At 40.5% G+C, this 26,192-nt stretch overlaps 1 protein-coding gene across 3 annotated transcripts in view; it reads left to right on the top strand.

Moving 5' to 3' along the window:
- The window catches only part of SPATA13 (spermatogenesis associated 13), a 374,002-nt gene that overhangs the window by 13,402 nt on the left and 334,408 nt on the right, over positions 1 to 26,192 (top strand). For all 3 annotated transcript variants that reach the window (XM_036018443.1, XM_036018442.1, XM_036018445.1), the window contains exon 2: positions 22,737 to 22,772. In XM_036018443.1, coding sequence (XP_035874336.1) covers positions 22,737 to 22,772 — 36 coding nt within the window. The remainder of the gene's footprint in view (positions 1 to 22,736; positions 22,773 to 26,192) is intronic.

Genomic DNA, 26,192 nt, shown 5'->3' on the forward strand with positions numbered 1-26,192 from the left:
CTACTTTAATTGCTTGGTTGTTGGACTTCCATACAGTTCAATTTTCTGTCAGTTCTGGTTGTTTTTTGTTTCTAAATTGTTGTACTTATTTTGGTTGTGCGAGGAGGCACAGTGTGTCTACCTATGCCTCCATCTTGGCTGGAAGTCTCTTTGCCAATTTTTTAATTAAGTTGCTTGTCTTCTTAGAGTGGAGTCATGTGAGTTCTTTATATGTTTAAATATTTTTAATGTAAAATATTTAAATCCTATAAAATTAGAAGGTACAAAAGAGCATCTGCTGAAAAGTCACCTCCTCTCTTCTCCTGTCTCCCACAGCACTAACATGCCCAGTTCATCCAGCTTCCCTCTGGGTGCACCAGTATTGCTAGGTTCCTCTGAATGCTTTGGAGAAAGTCTGTGCCTATAAAATTAAATATATTTTTTCTGTTCCCTCCTGTGTAAAACACAGGAGGTAACATAGTACTTGTGGTGTTCTGGAAATTTTATTTTCATTTAATGATATATTTTAGAAATTATTTCATATCAGTACATAAAGTGACTCTTCATTCATTTTATTGTGATAAATACATAACATGAAATTTATCATTTTAAGTGTACAGTTGAGTGGCATAAGTAAATTCACACTGCTGTGCAGCCATCACCATCATCATGTCCAGACCTTTTTTATCACCCCATCTGAAACTCTGTCCCCATTAAACAACTGCCCATTCCTCCTCCCTGCAGCCCCAGGAACCACCACTCAGATTTCCTGTCTCTATGAATTTGAATGTTCTATGTGTCTTGTATAAAGTTAATCACACAATATCTGCCCTTTTGTGTCTGGCTTATTTCACTGAGCATAATGTCCTCAGGCTCACCCATATTGTAGCATGTGCCAGAATTTCATTTTCTTGTAATGAATGAATAATATTCTATTGTGTTTATATACCACAATTTTTTTACTCATTCATCCATTGATGGGTATTTCAGTTGTTTCCACCTTTTTTCATTCAGTTTAGTGGCTGTGTAGTATTCTGTTTTGTGATTGTAACACATTACGTAAACCAGTTCCCTATTGATGGATGTGTAGGTTCTTTCTATGCTTCACTGAATAGTTGTAAACTTAAACCATTTCACACATGTATAAATATAATCAGGTAAACAAATTTCTTGAAATGGATTTGCTTTAAAAAATGTTAATGGTATGTTACATTGGGGCCATTACTAAATTTCTCTCCATGGAAATTGTACCCACTTACCTTGTAGAGATTGTTTCCCTACCTCCTCACCACACAGCATGTTCCCCAAGTCCTTCACCTTTGCTCATCTTGGGGTGGAAAATGGTACCTCAGTAAGTTGCAATTTACCTTTCTCATACTTGAGTAAATTCTGAGTGTTTATGGGGCCATTGTATTTTTTTTTTTTTTTTTTACTGGGACTATCTTCATTTCCTTTGTTCATTTTTCAATTGGGCTATTGTTCATTTCTCAATTGGTCTATTGGGTTTCCCCTCTTTATATTAGCTGTTGTTGAAAAATCTTCTTTAGTTTGGCATCCTGAACACAGCTTGTGGGAGATTTTTGGAGCTCTGCTGTGAAACTGAAGCTTTGCCCAAGAGGGAAACCTGCTTTTCAACCCCATTGACCAAATACTGGCTCCATGACAATACATTTTACTATGGGGACAGACCAACTGATGCTATAGGAGGCTTTGTGGAAGTGGTTATATTCAGAAGAAAGAATGTTTTTGTGAGAATATTATAAAAATTTCTATTCTCATAACGTGTTTTAATGTTATTTAGGATTTACTCATCTTTCAAAAGGTGGATGTATAAACTCAATGTAATAAGTAATTTGGTATGTACTGAAAAAACAACCAAAACCCAGCATATTGTTAAATTTCACTTTGCTAAGCCTTTATGAGTACATACTGGATACCTCAAACTCCACACGTCCCACTCTGAACTCATTCCTTTGGCCCACAGAGCAATGCTTCAGGGCCTGGATTTTCTGTCTGCATTTTCTAAGACATCTCCCCACTCACTTCCACATCCAGCATATCACCCACCAATTTGATGTAGTTAACATCCCTCCAATGTGTCCACCACCCTATAGCCCCATCAACACCACTGGGTCCAGCCCCTGTCTGAGCTCTCCTAGGTGATTGCAGCAACCTCCAGCTGATCCTTTACTCCAGTCTTGTCCCAGTGCAAGCATTCTCTGACCGGTAGCCAAGTGTAAGGCTTATAAAATGCAAATCAGATTGGCATATCTCTGTTTAAAACCTTTTCATTGTCCCTTAGGATCAAACTTAAACTCCTTATTGTGACCTCTTGAGACCAGCACACCCTGGTCTGCCCTGCTTACCCCTCAGTGTAATCACTCACCACCCTGCTCTTTCTACACTTCACTTTTCCCTCAGTGATCCAGTGATCCTTCACTTCCTTAAATTCAGTGTATACACTCTTGTTTCAGGGACTTTGAATCTGCTCTTCTGCAATGATCTCCATCTTTTTCACCAGGATAACTCCTGCTCACTCTTCCTCTAGCAAGTCTTACCTGACACTCTCCATATCTGAGTCTGTGGCTTCTCCTAGGCCTCTGGACGCGCCTTATTGCACATGAGCCCTCTATACTGTACTAGCTTGTTTCCTTGTACAAATAGCTACTCCCCACCAGTCCCTAAGTGCCCAAGGAACACTGGGTACTGTTTGCCCAGTCACCTGTGAGTGGGCATTTGGTTTGTGTCCAGTTTGGGTCTATTACAATAGAGTTGCTATAAACATTCATGTACAAATCTTTGTATGGACACATATGTTCTGTTCTCCTGTGGTAATACCTACAAATTGAATGACTGAGTCATGTGGAAGATATGTTTAGCTTTTTAAGAAACTGACACACTGTTTTCTAAAGTCACTGTGTTATTTCACATCCCACTGTCTGAGAATGACAGTTCCTGCTACACTACATTCTCTACAACACTTGGTGTGATGAGGTTTTCCATTCTAGCAATTCTAGGTGTGTGAGGGGTCTTGAGAGGTTTTAATTTGCTTTGCATTAATAACTAAGGATGTTGGCATTTTTATGTGCTTAATTGCCATCTGTATATCTTCTCTCATGAAAATATGCAAATCTTTTGCCAGTTTTTATTGAATTATTTGTTTTCATTATTTTTGTATTTGAGAGTTTTTCCTATATATCCTGAACAAAGTCTTTTATCAGATATGTGATTTTCAAACATTTTCTCTCAGCCTGTGGCTTATCTTTTCATTCTCTTAACAGTGTCTTGCAAAGAACAAAAGTTCTTATTTTTGATGAAGTCCAGTTCATCATTTTTTTTCTTTTATGAACTGTGCTTTTTGGTGGTATATCTATGAAATCTTTGCCAAATACAAGGTCACAATAATTTTTCTCCTGTGTTCTTACAGAAGTTTTATATATCTAGATAAGTTTTATTTATCTAGGTAAATTTTATATATCTAGATTTTACATTTAGGTTTATGATCCTGCTTGAATTAATTTTTGTAAATGGTATGAGATGTAAATCAAGGTATGTGGTGTGTTTTTTTTTTTAATTATCTAGTGGGCCCTGGCAAGGTAACTCAGTTGTTCAGAGCATCATCCCAATATGCCAAGGCTGTGGATTCAATCCCTGGTCAGGGCACATGCAAGAATTAACCAATGAATGCATAAATAAATGGAACACCAAAAGTCAGTGTCTCTCTCTCTCAAAAAAAAAATCAATAAATAAAAATATGTATTGAATTGTATGTTTCAAGAACATTTTTAAAAGACTATGCTTTTTCCACTGAATTTTTTTTCATTTTTCTTGGAAATCAATTGGTCATACATGAGACAGCCTATTTCTAGACTATTTTGTTCTTTGCACCATATTTTCATCTTTCACCAATGCCAGGCTATCTTGATAACTGTAGCTTTGTAAGTGTCATGATCAGGTACTGGAACTCTCTATGTTTGTTTTTTTCAATTACCATTTACATTCAATATTATTTTGTATTAGTTTCAGGTATACAGCATAATGGTTAGACAATCAAAGTATATGATTATCTAGCCTCCATCTTTTTTTTCAAGGTTGTTTTGGCTATTCAGATACTTTATATTCCTACATATTTTAGTTGCAGCTTCTCAATGTCCACTAAAAATTGATTATTGGGACTTTGATTGGTGTTGTATAGAATATATAGGTCAATTTGGGGAGATGTGATATGTTAATGATACAAAATTTTACAATCCATTAACGCAGTACATTTTTCATTTTGATTTGTCTCAGTAGCATTTTATAATTTTAAGTGTGCAGACCATGTTCTCCCTGGACTCCCAACAACATCTCAACTTGGGCAGATTTCCAGGATCAGCCTGGGTTCTTCCTTGTTATGCTGTGCTCTCCTCATCTGTGCTTATCTCATTTGTTTCCCAACACTCAGGGACCACTACCGAGTGTTGCCTGGTAGCTGATGTTTAAAAACTACTCTTTCATACATTTAGCTTTTCATTTTCCTTTAGGTGAGAGGATAAGTCGGTTCCTATTACTTCATTTGCTTTTACAGTCAGAAATCTCTTTTTTTTAAAGTTTATGAACTTTCTATTTATTTTAAATAATTTTCTTTGAGAATTCCCTTTCCCTATATTGCTCATTGGTAAGTATTTTTTTAATATATCTTAAGGCTATTAATTAATCCTTTGTTTCTTTTTTAATATATTTTATTGATTATGCTATTACAGTTGTCCCATTTCCCCCCTTCACTTCCCTCCACCTTGTACCCCCTCTCCCACCCACATTCCCCCCCTTTAGTTCATGTCCATGTGTCATACTTATGAATTCTTTAGCTTCTACATTTCCCGTACTATTCTTGCCCTCCCCCTATCTATTTTCAACCTACATTCTATGCTACTTATTCTCTGTACCTTTTCCCCCTCTCTCCTCCTCCCACCACCCTGTTGCTAACCCTCCATGTGACCTCCATTTCTGTGGCTCTGTTCCTGTTCTAGTTGTTTGCTTAGTTTCTTTTGGTTTTGCTTTAGGTGTGGTTGTTAATAATTGTGAGTTTGCTGTCCTTTTACTATACATGTTTTTTCTGTATCTTCTTTTCTTAAATAAGTCCCTTTAGCATTTCATAAAATAAGGGCTTGGTGATGATGAACTCCTTTAACTTGACCTTATCTGAGAAGCACTTCCATTCTAAATGAGAGCTTTGCTGGATAGAGCAATCTAGGATGTAGGTCCTTGTCTTTCATGACTTGGAATATTTCTTTCCAGCCCCTTCTTACCTGTAAGGTCTCTTTGAGAAATCAGCTGGCAGTCTGATGGGAACTCCTTTGTAGGTGACTGTCCCCTTATCTCTTGCTGCTTCTGGGATTCTCTCCTTTGTTTTTACCTTGGCTAATGTAATTATGATGTGCCTTGGTGTGTTTCTTCTTGGGTCCAACTTCTTTGGGGCTCTCTGAGCTTCCTGGATTTCTTGGAAGACTATTTCCTTTGCCAGAATGGGGAAGTTCTCCTTTATTATTTGTTCAAATACGTGCTCAATGTTGCTTTTCCCCTTCCCCTTCTGGTACCCCTATAATTTGAATGTTGGAACGTTTAAAGATGTCCTGGATGCTCTTAAGCTTCTCGGTTTTTTGAATTCTTATTTCATCATGTTTTCCTGCTTGGTTGATTCTATCTTCCTTCTGGTCCACTGTATTGTTTTGAGACCCAGTTTCCTTCCCTTCACTATTGGCTCTCCTCCATATATCTTCCTTCATCTCTTTTATGGTAACCTGCATCTTTTCATCTAATTTGCTCCTCAATTCAACCAATTCTGTGAGCTTTCTGATCACCAGTGTTTTGAACTGTGCATCTGATAGATTGGCTATTTCTTGGTTGCTCAAAAGGATGAGTCCTGGGGGACTGATCTGTTCTTCTGTTGGAAACATATCTCTCCCTGTCTCTCCTTTTTTTTTTCTTTTTTTTTCCGGTCTGGTCGCTCTAGTTATGGTGGGGGGCGGAGCCTTAGGTGTTCACCGGGGCTGGGCACCCCAGTCACTAGATTGTGACGTTATATGTGGGGGCAGGGGCGGGGGTGGGAGGGAACAATGGCGGTAGTTCCGTTCTCCTGGGATCTCAGTCCCTTCTTTGGGATCCGGGGCTGCAAGCTCTGCCCTGATCCACATTCACCACCTCACTGGGTCCGCCAGATGCAGCTTGCGTACTCAGGGACCACCGCTGCATTCTTGCATGCCCTGATGGTTTTCGCGTCGAGTTCGCGCCAAGTTTTCCTGACCTCCGCGCGCCGCCGCCGACCCACGCCCACCCGGCTCGTCCTCTCCTGCCAGTCTGGATGTACGGGTCTACTTCAACTTCTTGGCTGTCCGACTTCCATTCAGATAAATCCTCTATCAGTTCTGGGTGTTATTCTAGCTGTAAATTGTTGTTGTTCTAATCTTGATTGTGCGTGGAGGTACAGTGCATCCACCTATTCCTCCATCTTGCTGGAAGTCCCAGAGTCAGAAATCTCTTTACTGTGTAATAGCAAACTTTCCTCAGCTTCAATATTTATACAAAGTAAATCCAAAGCAGCTCTATTGTTTATATTCCTGGGCCAAGTCTCTGGTTAATATGCTAAGGTTGAAAGACAGTGCAGTCTTTCATATATACTTATGAAATACGTATACACTTAGCATATATACTACAGTAGAATATATTCAACAATGAGTCAGTCTATAAACATAAAAAAAAGATACTTGTCCTCATTAATAATGACCAAAATGCAAATTCAAACCACAAAAAGATAGCATTTCACACTCCCCAAATTAGTAGAATATTTAAAAGTTGGGCAATGCTAAGTTCTGAAGAGGATGTAGAACAATTGAACTTTCATTCACTGCTGGTAGAAGCCAAAAATTGGTACAACCACAATGGTAAGGATCTCAACATTCTCAGAGTCTTGTCTACATTCTTTAGGAAAAAGAGCCTGAGCAAAACTTCTTTGCTCCCAGGAAGCGGGAGTGAAGAAGGAAGAGTGAGGTGAAGGGAGCTGCATGTGAAAGTGACCTGCTGGGTGGTTCTGCAGTGGGCAAGGAGAGTGAATTTGCCAGCTGGCTGGGTTCACTCTACCCTCCTGCTCCTCAGTGATCTAAGTAAGCCCCATTGGGAGTTTACTGCCCTATGTTTTCAGGTTACATGTAACCCATTCAGCAGCTGGGGAGGTAGAGTCTATGGCCAGCAACACGGCCCTTTGTCCGAGCCCAAAGCAGGGAGAAGTCAGGAACTGCCAGCTGAGGCAGAAACTACATAAGTTGGCCCCATGGTGGAAGCAGAGAAAATTCCATTGAGTTGCTTGCTGCAGGGATAGGCAGGACAGACTGTGTAGCCAGGTTTCCCAGAGGTGTAGAGGCTGAGAATAACTAAGGTGTCACAAAGGTGATGTCTGATGCACAAACACAGGTGACCATGTGCATACCATAGGCTATAGCAATTGTGTATCTGGGTGCATGTACCAAAGAAACACACACACCTACAAGGAGACAACTGCAGTGGGTGTTCATGGCACTGTTGCTCAGAATGGCCACAAACTGGCAACATTCCAAACATCTACAAACAGTCAAAGAGTAGAGAAATTCTGGTGTGTTGATAAAATGGAATAACTGCTGGTGTACAGTAGTGAAAATGACCTGCAAATACAAACATTAATATGAGCAGAATTCAAAAACATCATGTCAAACAACAAAAAGAATCAATTCACAGAAAACATATATAATATGCCTGTATTTATATAGTGTGTATTTATGCACAGTTAAATAATATAGTATTTTGAGATACATCTTTATAGACAAAAGCAAGAGCATAGTTAGTACAGAAATTTGTACATAATTAGTACATGGTAGTTACCTCTGAGAATAGGAAGGGGGATGTTATTGGGGAAAGGCATATTAGAAGCTTCTAAACAAACGATGACATTTTATTGTTGAACCTGAGCAGAGTATTCTTTTTACTTTTATTTAAATTATACATCTGTATTTTATACATTTTAATGTCTGGTGTATTTTGCAAATGTATACACAAGACAGTGAGTTAGGACACTTGGGTTCTAGTCCTGGAAATTAGTTGTATAAATTGGGGCAAATCACTTCATTTCTTCATTAAACAAATATTTTTAAAAGGTGATGTACCAGAGCTGGGCTAGGCCCTGGAGTACAGTGGGGACCAAACTGTGCTTGTTGCTTGATGGGCTTATAAATTAGTGGGAGAGTTAGACATTGATTTAACACAAAATTTCAGCTATTAATGCTACAGAGGGGAAGGATATTGTACCAGGAAAGGGTGCATGCAGCAGGGGGCCTGACCTGATCTGGAGGTTGTGAAGCTCTCACTGAGAAAGTGGTAGGTGTTAGGGCATCTCAGCTGAGAGGAAAGAGTCAAACACACAAGAACAGTGAGGGAGAAATAATATCAAACGGTTTCTGAGGAGATGGAAGGACAGGAGCATGAATGGCTCTGAAATGGAGAGGGCCTCTGCTCCAGCCATGGGATAAGAGGGAGGGGATATGTGGTGCGGTGAATAGGCTTGTAAGCATGACAACGGGGCCTTAGTGGAGTTTCTCCTGATGGCATCTATTTTCTCTGAGAAGCAGCATGTGAAGCCACATACTGATTGATGAGGGGTTGGGGATGATGAGTGGTTGGGAGTTTGAGGAAAGTGGAAAAAGTGTGGAGTGGTCACCATAGAAAGTGGGAGAATGAATGAGCCAGAGAAATGTAACAGGAATGCAGGGCAGGTTGATGTCCTCACTGAGGCTGGAGGTCCTGAGTCGTCTCTCCCATCCTGACAGTGATGCTTGCTGGAGAGCTCAGCAGCACACAAAGCAGGGAGCTGAATTCACCCAGGAGAGTATCACGAGAAAAGGGAGGGGCGAGCAGGTTAAGATACTGGCATGAAGGTTATGTAAATGATGGTCCTTGGATAAGGAGGGAACTGTACAAAGGAGGGAACTGGTGGATTAGAAAAAGTGGAGTTAACACAGCAGTTCCCAGGAAGAACAATGGTGAAGAACTGAACAGGAGGCCCGGAGTGAGGCTACACAATGCTTACTCCAGAAATTTGGACTTAGATATTGGGAGAGGAGGAGGCCTGGGGTGTGACTGTGGGAAGGATGATGGGATAAAGGAAAGGATGACAGGAAGTGAGGAGATGAGGGGACTGAAAGGCCGGGAGTCATTCATGTAGGCCTTGAACTGGTTCAAGGGGATGATGGGACCAGAGCTGGGGAGACTATGTCAGAAAAGTACAATGACAGAGAAAGGGTCAGGGGCATGTCTGAGCCATGAACAGCCAAAGAGCAGCAATATCGTTTTCTTCTTCTGTAACATGAGGTGGTTATACCAGAAACGGTCTAAGATTAATGTTAGTTATTTATCCATCCATCCATTCAATAGCTCACTCTAATGCCAGACCTGTGATAGAAAAGGTCATCAAAAATGTATTGGGTGAAATATACTGAATGATAAGAATACACCCAACCCTAAGTTAGGCTTTCAGTCACAGGGATAAATAAAATAGCCTCTTCTTAGGGTATTCACAGTTGTAAGCGAGTCTGGTGTATTAACAAACGGATTCCAATACTAGATAAATATCACTCTGGATCTGTGTTCCATGGGGAAGAGTTAACATATTTGGGAGGAGGGAGGAGGGGAGCTGGTGATGGGTTTCATAGGATAGCATTCTGGGCTTGGACAAACACAGCCATGGACAGAAGGGGTGGTTGTGTTGGTCTTTGGGATTCTTCAATCCCTGCCTGTTGGATTGACCTGACTACAGGAATCGAAAGCCAGTGAAGCTTTCTCTCAGTTCTGCAATTCCCTCAGAATCTCCTTGACAGAAAATTGTCCAATTTCTGTCTGGCTCCTCTAGGGAGGGAATCAGTCTCTCAGGCCACCTGGAACCAGCCTGCAGGAGAGGCACTGGCTGTGCCCTTTGATGGAGTTTCCTACCTGACACTGCTCTGCTTTTTAGGAACCCACACCTCCCTGTCTTACCATTATCGTAGCATTCAAGTCATCCACTTCCCCTTTTTAGGAGATGGGTCCCTATTGGAACCTTTGCTTCTGATGTTCCCAGAAGTTGTATAGTAAATATTTTTCTTTTTCTAAATATGGGGAGTGAGGTTTGGTAGATTAGACTTTGAAAAGGATTGACAGCACAAATAATGAATAGGACACACTTGGAAAAGAGAGTTTCATGTGTATATTTGTGAAGAACCTGGTTAATCAGGCTGCTGTGCTATATATGGACCAATGTATTCATGGGAAGCATCCACAGACTTTGAGGATAACAACTAGCTTTTGAGAAAACCTAGAATTTAAAAAAAAGTTAATAGTTAAGATTAGAATCTTAATTATGTAATCAGCTTGGTAGATGCTATATTCGTAATACCCTGACACAGGCTTATTTGAATATAATCCATCTCAAGAAATTTGGAATTGAAACAAGTTATAAATTATCAATAGTATGAATGTAGAAAGTCCATGTTTTAATTTATGAATTTAATACAATATTAGAGACGTTTAAAAATAATACACGTCCTGGCCAGTGTGGCTCAGTAGGTTGTAGTGTCATCCTGCAGACCAAAAAGTTGTGAGTTCAATTCTCAGTCAGGGCACATACCCAGGTCACAGGTTCGATCCCTAATAAGGGCATGTGTGAGAAGGCAACCAGTTGATGTTTCTCTTTCTTTTTGTCTTCCTTCCATTCTCTCTAAGAAAGCAATGAAAAGATGTCCTCAGGTGAAAATTAAAAAGAACCAGCGCAATTGAAACCCCTTCCCAGTCATACCTCTTCTCTCTCCACCCTTTCTATGAATTGTTTTATACATTTATTTCATTTATACATACATATAAACAGTCTATAGTATTATCATTTTCCAAATATAGAAATTTCCTTTTGAGTTATTTCCTAGTTCCTGCTGAGCAGTCTGGAGTTCTTGTCTACCCATCAAGGTCATTCAGGGGCCTGGTTTCCTCTGGGGCACACCATGGCATTATCCCCTCCAGGGCAGAGCCCTCTAACTCTTTGGTAAAAGACTGCTTTTCAAAATCTCCAAAGCATCATGAATACATGTTTCTAGGAATTTAACCAACATTTCTTCCAGATTGTCCAGTTTGTGGATATTTAATTGTTCACAATATTTTCTTACAATCCTTTATATTTCTTTGTGTCAGTTGTTATTTATCCACTTTCATTTCTGATTTTATCTTTTTATCTTGATGAGTCTGATTAAAGATTTGTCAATCTTGTTTATCTTTTCAAAGAAACAGCTCTTGTTTTTATTGATCTTTTGTATTTTTTTAGACTCTATTTCATTTGTTTCTGCTCTGATCTTTATTGTTTCCTTCCCTCTATTCACTGTGGGCTTTGTCTGTTGTTCTTCAAGTTTTTATGTGTAAAGTTAGATTGTTTATATGAGCTTTTTCTTGTTTCTTGAGATAGTCCTATAATGCTATGTCCTATGAATGTCCCTCTCAGGACTGCTTTTGCTGTGTCCCATAGATTTTGGTTCATTGTGTCCTCATTTTCATTTGTTTCAAGACATCTTTTGATTTCTTCTTGATCTCATTATTAACCTATTCATTGTTTAGTAACATGTTATTTAGGGTCTATGTCTTTGTGTGTGCTTTTAGGGGTTTATTTCTGTGATTGATTTCTAGTTTTATACCATGATAGAGAAGATGCTTGATATGATTGCAATCTTCTTAAATTTTTTGAGACTTGTCTTGTGTCTTAACATGTGGTCTATTCTAGAAAATGATCTATGTGCACTCAAAAGGAATATATATTCTGCTGATTTGGAATCAAATAATCTGAAGGTATCAATTAAATTTATCAAATCTATTGTGTCATTTAAGGGCACCATACTTGTTGATTTTTCTGTCTGGAAAATCTACTTACTGATGTCAATGGGGTTTTAAAATCCCCTACTATACCTGTATTACTGTCAGTCTCTCCCTTTATGTTCATCAAGATTTGCATTTCATTTTTGGTGCTCCTATGTTAGATGCATACATGTTTACAAGGGTTATAGTCTCTTGTTGAATTGCTCCCTTTACCACTTTGTAGTGTCCTTTTTTGTCTCTCACTATAGCCTTTTTTTAAAACAGTCTATTTTGTCAGATACAAGTATTGCTGCTCCAGACTTTTTTCCCTTTCATTTGCATGAAATACATTTTTCCATCCCTTTACTTTTAGTTTGTGTGTATCTTTCTTTCTGAGGCGGGTCTCTTGTAGACAGCTTATATATGGGTCTTGTTTTATTATCAGTTGAGCTACCTTATGTCTTTTGATTGGAGCATTTTAGCCATTTACATTTATAGTGATTATTGATAAGTATGTATTTATTGTCATTTTATTTTTTTATCTATGTTCTTTTGCTTTCTCTCCCTCCTCTTCCTGCTCCTCTTCTTCTTCCTTTTCCTCCTACTCCTCATCCTCCACCTTTTTCTGCTTCTTCTTTAAACAGGCCCTTTAACATTTCTTGTAATACTGGTTTGTTGGTAACAAACTCCTTAGCTTTTTCTTGTCTGGGAAGTTGTTTATCTGCTTTTCAATTGCAAATGATAGCTTTGCTGGGTAGAGTAATCTTAGTTGTAGGTCCTTGGTTTTTATCACTTTTAATATTTCATACCAATCCCTTCTGGCCTTGAAATGTTTCTGTTGAGAAATCAGCTGACAGTCTTCCGGGAGTTCCCTTGTAAGTAACTAACAGTCTTTCTTTTGTGGCTTTTAATATTCTCTCTTCCTTTGACTTTTGCCATTTTAATTATGATGTGCCTTGGTGCAGGCCTCTTTGGGCCCATCTTGTTTGGGACTCTGCACTTCCTGGACTTGTGTGTCTTTTTCCATTAGCAGGTTAGGAAAATTTTCAGTCATTATTTCTTCAGATAGGTTCTCAATCCCTTGCTCTCTCTTTTCGTCTTCTTGTATGCTTATGATGTAGATGTTGTTGTGCTTCATATTGCCCCAAAGGTCCCTTAAACTATCCTCTCTTATTTTAATTTTTTATTTTTGTTGATCTGATTGGTTGTTTACGTCTACCTTGTCTTCCAATTTGCTGATTTGTTCCTCTTTTTCATACAACCTACTGTTTATTCCTTCCAGTATATTCTTCATTTCAGATATTGCATTCTTTATTTTTGATGTTTTATTGTTTCTATGTCCTTTTTCATGCTGTTGAGCATTTTAATAACCATTTTTTGAACTTTAAATCTGATAGATTGTGTCCTTTTACTTAACTCTTTTTTTCTGATATTTTTCCTAGTTTTTCATTTGTGGCCTGTTTTTTTTGTCTCCCTCTTTTGACTGTCTCTTTATGTTTGTTTCTATTTGTAGATAGATCTGCTATGACTCCCAGTCTTTGTAGGTAGCCTTGTGTAGTAGGTGTCTTCTGGGTTCCAGTGGTACAGTCTCAACTACCTCAGCTGGGTGCTCTAAGAATATCCTTGTGTGGATTTTGTGGGCCCTCCAGTTATAATTGAGTCTTGATTGCTATTGGCCAGTTTTGCATGGGATCAGCCCCCAGGCTGGTTGACTTTGAAGCTCAACCTTGACCACAGTGTATGGTGTTCTCTGCAGGTGCTGACAACATGAAGCAGAATATGCCTCATCAGGATTGGTACCTACAGAGATCTCTCTTTAGATATGCCACTTTTTAAGCTTACTGGATCTGGCTCTGATGTTGCCTGAAGCTAACCACTGGGTGTGTTGGTTCTGGGTCTCTTGAGAGGGTTCTGGTTCAGGCCATTGCCAAATGCTGTTAGGAGCTACAAGTGATCCACAGTTTGTGGTGGCCTCTGCTTGCAGAAAGAGCCAAGCTGTGCACTATGACTGGTTTTTACCAGCACCAGACCTTGGGTTGTGTTAACAAAAGTCCCGAGGTACCTGCATGAGTTCCACCTCCACCTGCTTCTACCTGACAGCTGCCTGTTAGGCTCAGTCACTGAAACAGTCTCTGGCTGTACTCAGCAAGGTGTAAGCTCCACATGATGGATTGAGAGAGAGTCCAGATAGTGGGGCTGTTGCTGTCCCACAGGTTCATGCTGCAGGAAGGAGAGTGCTCCACATAAGAAAGACCATGTCTGCAGTGTGGAAGAGGGACTCAGCACAGGGATGTTGCTGGCTGCCCCTTCAGCTCTCATTCCAGAGCCACAAACCCCAGTTTCTCCTCAAATGACTCTAGTCCACCTTGCCCTCCCTTCATAAGAGCACAGAGGAAGTGGCTACAAGCAAAATTGTATGTGTTGGCCCTTTAAGAGGGTGCCTGTGTCTCTAGCATGTTCCCGTCTTTCTACAGTGGACAGAAACCCTGCTGCTTTTCACAGCCAGATATTATGTTGTCTCCTCTTTCTAGCTCTGGTACTTGGGGCTGAGGAGCCTTTCCTGGAGTTTAGACCCCACACTTCTCAGGGAGAATTCCCCACTGCTGAGCTATCTCTCCAGATCCTCAGCTGCCTCCTGAACAAATGGAGCCAGTGCTTTTTGTGTCTCTGCCCTTCCTACCAGTCTCGATGTTGCTTCTTCTGTAAATCTTTAGTTATAAGATGTCTTTCTAGTTGGTTATTCAGGATGAATGCCCTATATTTTAGTTTAATTCCAGTTTGGCCCTGGGACCAAGGTAAGGGTAGCTTTCTCCTATTCCTCCACTATCTTGGATCTTGCAGTGTCCAAAGTTTTTAATATGGCAAATAACTTAATTCTTGCATGTCAAATTAATCTAATCCAGGTTAGATTGACATTTGTATATTTTAGATTCATTCTGTATAGAAGCCTGTGCTGCAGATTATTTACTTTCAGGCTGTGCAATTCTCTAAGATTTTGTTTTCTTAACTTCATGGGCCAACCAGGTGTATGGTGCTCCCTTTAGGAAAGTAAATGGATAATCAGTAAAGAAGGAACTTCTCCCTTTTATGAAGGTGTTCCTTCAAGTATACTCCTAGCACAGGTAATAGGGAATATAGATATTACCCAGGAAGACTCTGAAATGGGTCAGATCGGTTATATCAGATCTAAGAGTAGCACTCTGGTACACAAGGCTGAAAATTTACATTTCATTCTATTTATCACCCTAAGTTGTGTTCAGTCACATTACTCCAGGTAAACTGCCAGAGTCTGCAGTGAAATACAGTCAATTACAAAGTGAAAAAGGGCACTGAGATAACAAAATGGCATTAGAGACCCCCAAATTAGACTAATGCCTTCCCACCACTGGATTCCCACAAAAAAACCTAAAGCTCATCTCCTGAACTTAGCTTCTCTATTATTCTTATATTCCACTGTATGTGAGAACAAATCAGAAGAATTAATTGCTATGTGTTTGAAAATACATCTACAAATTTCCTCTATATTACTAACTTGTACTAACATTAATTATCTTTGCAACTTACTTTCAATTTTGAAAGCTCTAAGATTTTCTCAAAGTAACTATTTCAAGAGTTCTTATTTTAAAAGGACTGTTTTTTCTGTCTCTCTGGGAAAGGAATTAAACACTGGAAATTGACATTAACATGTAATTGAAAAGGAATTCTGTTCTTTGGCAGCTTGTACATAGTGCTCACACTTCAAAACTGTTTTAATTTTTACATTTTTATAATTTTTAATATATCTGGGTGTATGAACAGAACGTTGTTCCTAAAAGATATGCAGATGTGTCAAGGCTAGAGTCAGGGACCACTGCAGATAAACTGGAGAGCTGCCCAGTGCCTTCGAGCCTGGGAGCAGTCCACTGGAGGCTCTGCGAGTGCTGAGCAGCTAGTCCAGGGGCAGGGGCTCAGATTTAAGTACAAGAGACAGAGTTTATGCAGACATAAAATAAAAACAATCTTAAGGATGCTTGGGAAAGAGGTGAAGTAGGTGAAGAAGTGCAACTTCTGTATAGCTTTCTTGTCTGGTGAAGGAATGAATTTGAGTATTTTACTTACTTTTGGTGCTGGGACAGGGTAAGGGGGAGGGACAGAAAAGGCTCTAGTTCATGAAACTGTCTTTCAAATAGTCACCATGAAGAACAGCTGATAAATGCCACGTAAAGGGGTCTGAGGACATTCAAAATATAGAATGGCATTTCCGAAGGAATGCACATTCTTTTGGATTTGCCAACATGCCAGAAAAGTTGGATCCAAGGCTCAAGAAGCAGCAGCCTTGGCATTTTTGTCAATGGAGGAGTGCACTTCTTTTCCTGCACACAGCAGAATAACTGACATTTTTTCACTCCTTAATAAAGACTTTCACTCCCTTGACCTTCAAAGTTGACCTTTAAAACACAGTACACTGTTTCTGCATGATTATCACCTGTTTTGCTCCACCATTACCATCCTTGTACTCATACTTCTGGATAGAAGATATTGAGCTACACGTGGCTATAGATGCCTGCTACACTCCTTTTGTTTTCAGTGTAAACTGCAGAGCAAACTGGGCAATTTTGCAAGTAACCATTAATAATTCTATTATTATGTGAGAAATTAATAATTGGCATAGTGAAGTATATCTGTGAGAATACAGAGGCTAATTTTGAATATTAGTACTCATTAGGATTTATTTCCTTGAATAATAATTTTCCCATTCCCAGTATGTTTATGAACTCTCACCTTTGAGAATTTAGGAGATGCATAATTCATGAGCAGGGCCTCAAGCGTTATACAATGAGTGATAGTTTCAGACAACCACTGGGCAACCTTGTTCCCAGTACATTCCCATGTCACACACAGTAATACATGAAGGAGCCACAAGAAGGCCAGAATGGAGCCCAGCAACCTGAGGGGGCATTGGGGCAGAATGTGGGGCAGAAGCTCTGGGCAGACACCAGACCAGGCAGGCCTTGTAGTAACTCCTGCTGCTACTATTACTAGTGATGATAATAGCAGTGTGATTTATTCGGCATTAACTGTGAGGCATGAATCTTGGCACTTAGCCTGGACTAGAATATTGAATCACCACAGTGGTCCCATGGCCTATGGACAGTTGCACAGTAGAGAAAGTGAGTCTCAGTGACTTGGCACCTCAGTCACATGGCTCGCAAGGGGTGGCTCCAGGAGAGCACCCAGACCCACAGCCCAAGCTCCTCCCACTGCTTTTCTGTATTACCAGCGCTCAGTAAGGGCTGTGAGTTTGTTCTAAGTGCAAAGGGAAGTAGAAAGGAATGCTGGTATGGGAAATGTGTTCTGGTTTTGTGATAAACATGAAACTGCCTCTCCTTCAGCCCTTACTGTTGTTTTACATGAGCCTCTCCTTGTGTTCACCCTCACTCTGCCCTCATATGACTGAAGCCCTCCCTCCTTCACAGATGCAATTCAAATACCAGCTCCTTACAAAACCTTCCACTGTCTCTCTCAGCTAAAAGTCACCTTTCCTGCTTCAGATCCTAGCTGTGCCTCTTAAGAGTAATTGCTTTCTAGACGGTATAGTGGTCATTTGGTTGATATCTTACCTGACTGTAAAGCATCTCAGGGGCCTATGCCTGGTCCCCTGGGTGTGCCCTGCAACATTGAGCATAGTGTCTGCTCAGAGTCCACTTGAATACACTTGTGTTGAGTGGCCCATCTCTGGGAAGGGGGATAAGGACAGGCTGGTCTGCTTTCTCGGGTCTTTCCTGGGGTCGCTGGGGTCAAAGCTTGCCTCTGGGGAGGGAGCTGGCTGCACGTGTGGCAGTCATATCTGTGGTTAGTAGCTGGGGTCCTGGAGTGACTGACAGCTAGGGTCAAAATTCTTCTCCTAGCTATGTGATCTGGGAAAGTTACTAAGACGGGTGTTTTTTTTTTTTTTTTTTTCATTTTAAATTTAGGAGTAATGATACTACTTATCTCATATATCACTGTGAGGATTAAATGATATATAACATATGCTTGATACATAGTGAAAGCATATGTATCAAGCATAGTGTAAGACTACCAGGTTCAAGAAGAGGTCATTACTCCAGACTTCCTTTTTCAATCTTTCTGGTCTGCTGAATGAGAGAACATGTGGCCCGTGTGGTTGCTGAGATACAGTGTTTCTTCTCCAGTTAATCTTTATTGTATACCAAGCAGTAAAATTTAAGTAACCTAAAGCTCTTAATGATCCGATCTGCTTATTTCTAAATCTTAAGGGAGTTAAGCCCTGAAGTTTGTGGTTTGAGGGGTCTATCTTTCAACTTTTCTTCATTTATGTGTGTGTGTGTGTGTGTGTGTGTGTGTGTGTGTGAGAGAGAGAGAGAGAGAGAGAGAGAGAGAGAGAGAGCACGAGAGAAATAGAGAGAGAAGCAAAGCCCTGACTTCTTACGCCTTGTCTTGCTTGCCAGGCTGCAAGTTGTACTTGGCCTTGTATTGCAGAATCAGTGGAGGCATCGGCAGCCATGGCAAGAGATTTGCACTCCTAGAGCCCTTCATCTCTGCAGTGGAGGCATGCTGGTAGTGCCTTCCAAGAAAGTTGGGGGCAGTAAAAAGGATCGAGAAAAGAGACACTATCAAGAATGGAAAGAACAAAAGAGAACATTGCTGGACTCATTCTTTGGGGGTGCTGCTCTCAGCCTAATAAGCACTCCAGGATCTCACCTGCCTCCCAAAGAGATGTGACTATAACTCCAGAGCACCTGGACCTACTATTTTTTTTCTCCCTGTTCCTGAGTGAAAGCCAACTTGATCATCACATTCTGCAGTTGTTCTAAGCCCAAATGCTGCTAACTAATCAGGATTTCCCAAGAGAGTCCCAGGGTACAGCCTGAACTTGCTGCCCCCCCACCCTGGGGAGCATGGTGATCAGCTGCCAGTGCCTCAGAGTACAGCTGCTGGGGAGGACAGAGCCCCAAGCCATAGAAGAGCTTTGGGACCCTCCTACCGCTCTTTCCCAAGTTGGGCAGTGTCCTCGAGCTGTGGGGCTGCACATGCAGCTGGCAGACCATGCCAGCACACCCAGTGGCACCCAAACCCTTAGATTGCTAATAAGTGACTGACCTGGCATGATTTCTTCTTCAGGAGGGGCTGACAATACTTTGCTCTAACTGTAGTGGGGAAGCAGAGCCCCCTGACTCTCCAGCATGCTGCCTGGCAGGGAACATACAGACATTTGGCCTCCTCCTCTTGCCAAGAAGCCATCTATCTGCACCTTGTAGTCCCAGTCTGGCAGCTGGTAATGCCAGCTGCAGGTCTTGGCCCAGAGTGAGGGGGATGGCTCAGACTTGAGGGCTGGCCCTCCTTGTCATAGCCAATGTGGAAAGGCTTCAGGGAGGTCATGGGGGATGAATTGACTGGAGCCTGTGAAACCCCAAAATTGTTTTGAACTCCCAAGCCCAGAACTCTCAGACCAGGTGTCATACCTGGGCTTCTTTGCCCTTGTTTATACATTCATAGTGATAATGTCACTGCCCACTGATGCCTGCCTTCAGATGGTGAGATTCAGTGACAGGGTTTCATCTCACCTACCTACCATTGTGTCTGAAAATAAAACTTTGTGCGGGCTCACTGAGAGGATGTAGGGATCCAGTCACCCAGTCACTGGCAAACACACTGCCAAGATGCCAAGTGTGTGACTGACTTCTATTGAAAGGTCAGTGCAGTTTCCCGTCACCTGCCTGGTAATCTTGCCACCTCTACCTGTGTCACAGCCAGATCCTGGCACAAGGGTCTATGGATCACTCTAGAGCAGGGTACTTCTTTTTGCTCTAAGACAAAAATACATCTAGACTTGGAGGCACAGGACAGTTCATGGACAAAATTAGTCTGTCCTCAAGGTTGATCTTGGCAGGTCATTGACCTCAGCTGCCCCGGCTGGTCAGTACCTGGAGGAGCCCTTTACTGTATCTTCCAGTGTGACTAGGATGTATAAAGATTACACCTACTGTCTTTAAAGAGTGAGAAAGACAGTCATATGGTAAACTCTGACTTGGATGTCCTTCAAGTTGGCAAAGATGATCAAGGCTGTGGCCCTCCAATCTCAGTGGCTCCTATGGTTCACCTTTCTCTTCTAGGATGAGCTCCCAGAGTCTGCCCTACCTTCTCCTGTAACCAGCCCCACAACCAGACCATATTGGGGGGGGAGGGCTCTAGCTCTAGTCTTCAAGCAAAGTAATTACCGTAGCTGCCCAACAGTCACAGGCACTGTCTGTCACCTAGTCCCACAATTATGCCATACAACAAACCACCCCAAAGCCTAGTGGCCTAAGACAATGAGCATTTATGTAGCTCAGGAGTCTACATATTATGAATTTCATTGGGCTTGACTGGGTGGTGGTTCTGGTCTTTGCTGGGCTCACTGTCACAGCTGACACACCGAATTGGCTGGGGTTATGGTGTACCTGGTCCAAGTACGTCTCATCCAGCAGGCTAGCCCAGACATGTTCCTAGTACACCGGCATGGGGAAAGCAACAAGTCCACATTTTGCAAGGGCTTTCCAAGCCTCTGCCATGTCCCATTTGTCAGTGCCCCACTGGCAACAGCCCACATGTCTGAGCTAAGAGCTAGTGTGGGAGGACAGTACAAGGTCAAGCCAAATCTTTGTAAACCTAGAGAAACCTCAATTCTAGCCACCTACTGAAAGAGGTGTGAGGTGGATTTTCTAAGCACCACTCAGAGCACTCAATATTCCATCAACATTCATACTGCACATTTCCTGTGCTCGTTCCCACCAGAAATTTTCTAGGTCCCATTTCCCACTTACTGAGTGGAACTCTCTCACTTTTAAGTTCTCTAGTTTCCATGGCATCCATTCCTTCTGCTGTGCTCTTCTTCCTCCATCTGACCTCTTCAGACTAACAGCTGTCCAAATCACTGTTCCATTTCGCTCTTGGCCTCTTAGCTCTGGGGCTCTGTAGCACACAGCCAGCCCCATTTCACCCCTGCATCTTGTCCCACCACCTGGAATGTGGTTTGGGGACAGTGCCCTGGGTTCCACTGGTTCTGAGAATATGGAAAACATATCTACAAAAAAAAAGCTTAAGTCCCAGTTATGCTGTGAAAGCCATTTCCTTGACCTTGTATAGGGGTGTACAACCTGTGGGCCATGGGCCACATGCAGGGACTTTTTTGCTTATGTGTGGTGTCAGATACCATGAAAATTATGGATGGACCTCTTTTTTGTCATCAGTTTTCATTAGCATTTGTGTATTTAATGTGCAGCCCAAGACAACTCTTCTTCATGTGGCCCAGAGACACCAAAAATTTGGGCATCCCTGAAAGTTGTTCAAGCTCATTTCTCTTTAATTTACCTTTTTTAAAAAAAAAAGTTTTGATGGTGTGATCCACACCCACTGCCTCCATTTTTTGCTACCACTTGCTCCTTGGTGCCCTACAAATTTTTTCTCCACTTTTTTTCCCTAAAAACTACTCTGTCAAAGTCAACAGAGTTAATAACATCATGTACATTATTCTATGTAATCCTCAAAAAACCCTATGTGATGGGTACCACATATTATCAACCACATATAGTTACATATGCTTATAGTGTGCCAGCCAGGCATTGCGTTAAGCCCTCTCCATATATAACCCATTTGATTCTCACAACATTTCTGCTGTAAGCTCAGCAGAGAAGCTAAGTAACTACCCTGAGTCTTGCAAGAAACGGGGGACCAGGATTTGACTCTATATAGTCTGGTTTTAGAGTTCCTGTTACTGAACCCAACCAGTGGGTCGGGGGTTTGGGGGTCCTACCAGACAAATCTCCAAAGACAGAGTTCAGTGGCAAAGAAAGAAATCTTTTATTTAACAATGTAACAAAAGTAAGAGGAAAGAAAAACTCAAAGGATGACATCAAATAATAGCTATTTCAATATTTGTTATTACAACAACTACATAGGTTCAAGAACTGAAAATAACACAAGAACAAAAATAGTCGGATAAAATCTGACTATTACCACCAAGGTCTCTGGAAATAATGGCATATTTCTGCCTGAAAGCCCATCTCCTCTAAGATACCCAGAGAAAAATCACCCTGTCACCCTCTGCCAGCTCATTTCAAGGTTGTGCCAGGAACCTTTTTCCCCAACCAAAAGCATCATAAATGTAGGTGGCTTAGCTCGTCTCCAGTCACTGTCTTGCTTCAGGCATCTTTCACAGTCTATGCCCCCAGTCCTCTGCCCACAGGTCTGCCCTGGCCACCATTGGCAGGCCCACTGGTGACTGTTGACACACCCTCTGCTGGGGGAGGGAAAGGAAGCCACTGCCTTTTTGCTTTCTGGCACGCTCTGTTTCAAAAGTCCTCTCCCAGAATCCCATGTGCAAAGCCAGTGGGAGTGTCCAGCTTTCCAACCAATGAAGGCCAGTGTCTGCCACATTTGTTGTTGTCCCGCTTCTGACTGCTTTATTCAGCAAGGGGCCAGAGACTCTAGTCCTGTATGGTCTGTACAAGCTCCCTTCTCCAGAGGCCCCTCCCTTCGCAGGGAAGGCAAGCTGCTTCTAACCTTCAGTTTCACCTTGGGGTTTTCTCCTTGCCTTCTACTTTCTCTCATGGATTTGACCTGGTCCCTCTGTTACAATTCAGACACAGAAGTTTCAGATATAGAAACTTCAGAGTTTGGTGGATTTGAAACCCAGGGCTTATAGTAATAAAACACACAGCCATAACCATAGGGCTAAAGTTTGATCCAAATATGCTGAATAGAGTGTATAATTTCCTTATTGTTACTGAAATCTACTCTGAAGGCCATGTAAGGTGAATGTGTATTCTGACTGAACTCTACCTGACGTTCTAATTTTACCTCAAATAACCTATTTTTATAGATTTGTGCATTTTTTTCTTGTTTTCCAGAACTTGTCCTCAAGAGTCACCAGTGCTCCAAACATGGTAAGAATGGTTTGCAGTCCTCCCTCCCCTCTCCTACCCCTGTCCTCCCTACTCCTGACAGTCCTACTCGAAGTCTCAGACTGACAGCTTCAAGCTTTTCTTGACTTTCAAAATATACCTTCTGTTGTGCCCAATGGGTGACATTTTCCTTTTTGAAGGTAATTCTCCTCTTACCATAATTTTAGGCCATAAACAAAATTTATTGATCTGCAATATTACCACTAAATAGTCTACTATTGGGGCCAATCCATTTGTAAGCAAATTTGGGAATGAATTGATTTTGGAAACAAATGCAGTTCAGTTACCTCACACCAATGGAAAAATCAGATGTGAGACTCCGACATTTTAAAACAATTTTTTGTGATAAAAACCTGGGATTGTTTTGGGGTTTTTTGTTTATTGGATGTATGTAAGTTTAGGATATAAATTTTAGTATACATATACATGTATATGACATTTATATCCTGTTTAAATTATGGTACCAACCACTACACAGCTGTGAGGTCAAAATGTCTTTTCTGATAGATAGAAATGTTGCAAAATGTGTTTTTCATCTTAGCATTATTTATAGCCATGATTTATCTACAGGGCCTATCTAAAGATGAATCAGTAAAGAATCTAAAGAAGGTATTTAGGTATTGAATAAAATATTCTTTTGTATTGTTTACTCTCCAACTAAAGTGGATGACACTTTAGAAAATGCAAAGTATAGTAAATTAAACTTGAGATTAAATTTATGTGTCAGAAACCCAAAGAAGTCTGTCCACTAATATCCATTGATGACAAGTAAGGTACAGCTTATTAGCTAGGTGATCAGGTAGCTTGTTTGACTTCAAACAGAGGAGTATTCATTGATTTGGAACACCATAGACCTTACTTGACATTGTCATTCATTTGCCATATACCACCGATATGAAATAAAGAGGCCATTTTTTCCTGTATTTTGCTTACTTGATGTATTAACAAAATTTTTTTTAGCAATCTGTATTTGTGGAAAAATTAGATAATGACATTCGGATTCCAGAGTTTTGAGTATTATGTGAGGGACTGTCAACATATCTTTATATCTTCAAAATTACTTAATGTACATTCAAAAGAAAAGACATGATAAACTATTAAAAACTTACTTGGTATTTTTAATATTTTTAATATTTCTGATAAAGGGGAATATTGAGGCATTCCTGACTAGGTGGATTTCAATGGGCATATTTATAATATGGGTAATAATTAGGCAAACTAGGTGTGTTTCTGACAAAGAGGAAAGATCCTGGAACTTATATGATTTTTACTTATGAAAGAGCAAAATAATATGTATTTTTATAACATAATATATAATCACTACAAATTAGACAATAGTAGAAAATCAAGTTCTATATGTTGTTTGTTTTCCTTTTTTGCTAAATTCATTATTAAACAATCTTTCATCTAGCAATAATTTATGTATATTTTAATACACTCTCAATTGCACATGCTCTATGTTTATCAAATAGCTTATGCTGTTTTTCACTTGTACATCCTTCACAATTAGAATCCATGTCATTAATGAAAATGTTTCTCTGAGGACAGATTTATTTAAAAACACAGCTATAGGAGGGAAATTCTATAGAACTGTTTTCAAAATGATGATGTTTGTAAATAACTGCTGGAATCTTAGGCAGCTTAGAGGTCTATGCAACAATGGAAATCCAAGGGAAAGGAGACATTCTGTAGACAGGAAATGCTTCTACTAAACAGATTTTTATTTTACCAAATGAGGTGGTGTTAGCAACCACAGGTGTAGATTTCAGTATTGCCCCTCTTCTTGTTGTCTCTGAAGCCTGAGAGGATGGTGGAGGTGTAGATCCCCCCACCAGCCCCCTTACCTAGATTCCCTTTATAGGGTCTTCTGGCCAGCCGGAAATCTTTGTCTTGTGTCAGAATTCAGTCAAACACTTTACTGAAGCCTAAGCCCTCACTGTGAAATGGACTACTCCAGCTGCTTGCTCCCTTAGAAGCCTGCCTCAGAGCATGAGAACCACCAACGGCCAGAATTTGACATCTTTCAAACAGTTTTTCCCCATTGACTTGAAACTCCCTACCATAGGCCTGATGACTTAAAGAATTTAGACCTCATTAAGAGCTATGCCTTTGGGTTTAATGTTTTGGGAACTTAGTTTCTTATTTAAATTGTTTCTTTTCAAACTTGACATTTGATTGTATAGTTAGAGTGCTTGAGTTTTTTAACATATCTGTAAGTCATGTTGTTCCAAATTATGAAAAAAGCAAAAGTATATAGTACTATATATTGTCACTGAATTCCCATACATATTCACTCTCACACACTGCAAAAATATGTGACTTTCTGAAAACTTGCTTTTCAACCTTAATCCAATATCTTAACCTTTAAATTAAAACATACTAATATATTTAAAAAATAAGTTTACAGTCACTTGGGATGAAAACCACTGACCTAAATTTTACGTAAGTGCTTATATTTATTCTTGGCATAATAATGATACAAAATGAAATTTACCACTCAGTGGTAATTGACTCATAACATCAAAACCAAAATTTATAGAGAACCACTTCAAATTTAAGCTCTAAGATAAATTGAAATACTGGCTTGACTGTTAATTCTTATAGCCAGCAAGCCCAATTGCCCTCTGAGGCCATGAGAGGGAGCTGTGGAATCTTAAACTAAATGTATTTGAATTTCCACAAACCTTTGGGTAAACTATTCTGATAATCTGGCCTACAAAATGTGTGATGCAGTGTGATAAGAAACAGTGGGATAGTTTTTATTTCTATTCAGACAAAAGTGCATATAATTAAGAGATATTGCAGTTAAATTCTATGAGTACATTTGAGTGCATATTATTTACAAGGCTCTTTTTTCTAACAGGATATAAAGACAGATAACTCCTATGGTTCATAAACATGTATATACATTTGTGTGTATGCACATTCACATTCAAAATGGAACATAATACATGAGAATCATAAGAAAGAAACAATATACTATGGTGTTTCAAAAGAGAGATGACATCGGGAAAGGTAGGATGGAGGAGGTGGCATTTAAGAATGCATGTGGAGGACTTCTGAGAGTACGACAAATGGAGATGAGGGAATACTCTACATGCAGAGCTCAGCATAAGGGAGTTTGGAGAACCCTAAACAATCTGGTTCACTTGTGCACGGGTTGCATAAACGTGATTGAGAGAATGTCAGGCAGAGTCAGCAGGTCAGGCTGCACTGGGATTCTGTAAATCCAGAGGACTTGTTTGTACCTAATTGCTTTGAGGATCAAAGTGTGATCAAATGACCCCCTTAGTCTGTGCCTGCAGAAGTATGAGTGGAAAGGACTTCCTCTACTCCCTATGGTTTCCTCTACCACCTCTGACAGCTTGAGATCTCAAACACAGAGAACATTCTGGTAGTGCT

The sequence above is a fragment of the Phyllostomus discolor genome, chromosome 2, assembly GCF_004126475.2.
Source record: "Phyllostomus discolor isolate MPI-MPIP mPhyDis1 chromosome 2, mPhyDis1.pri.v3, whole genome shotgun sequence".
NCBI classification, from domain to species: domain Eukaryota; kingdom Metazoa; phylum Chordata; class Mammalia; order Chiroptera; family Phyllostomidae; genus Phyllostomus; species Phyllostomus discolor.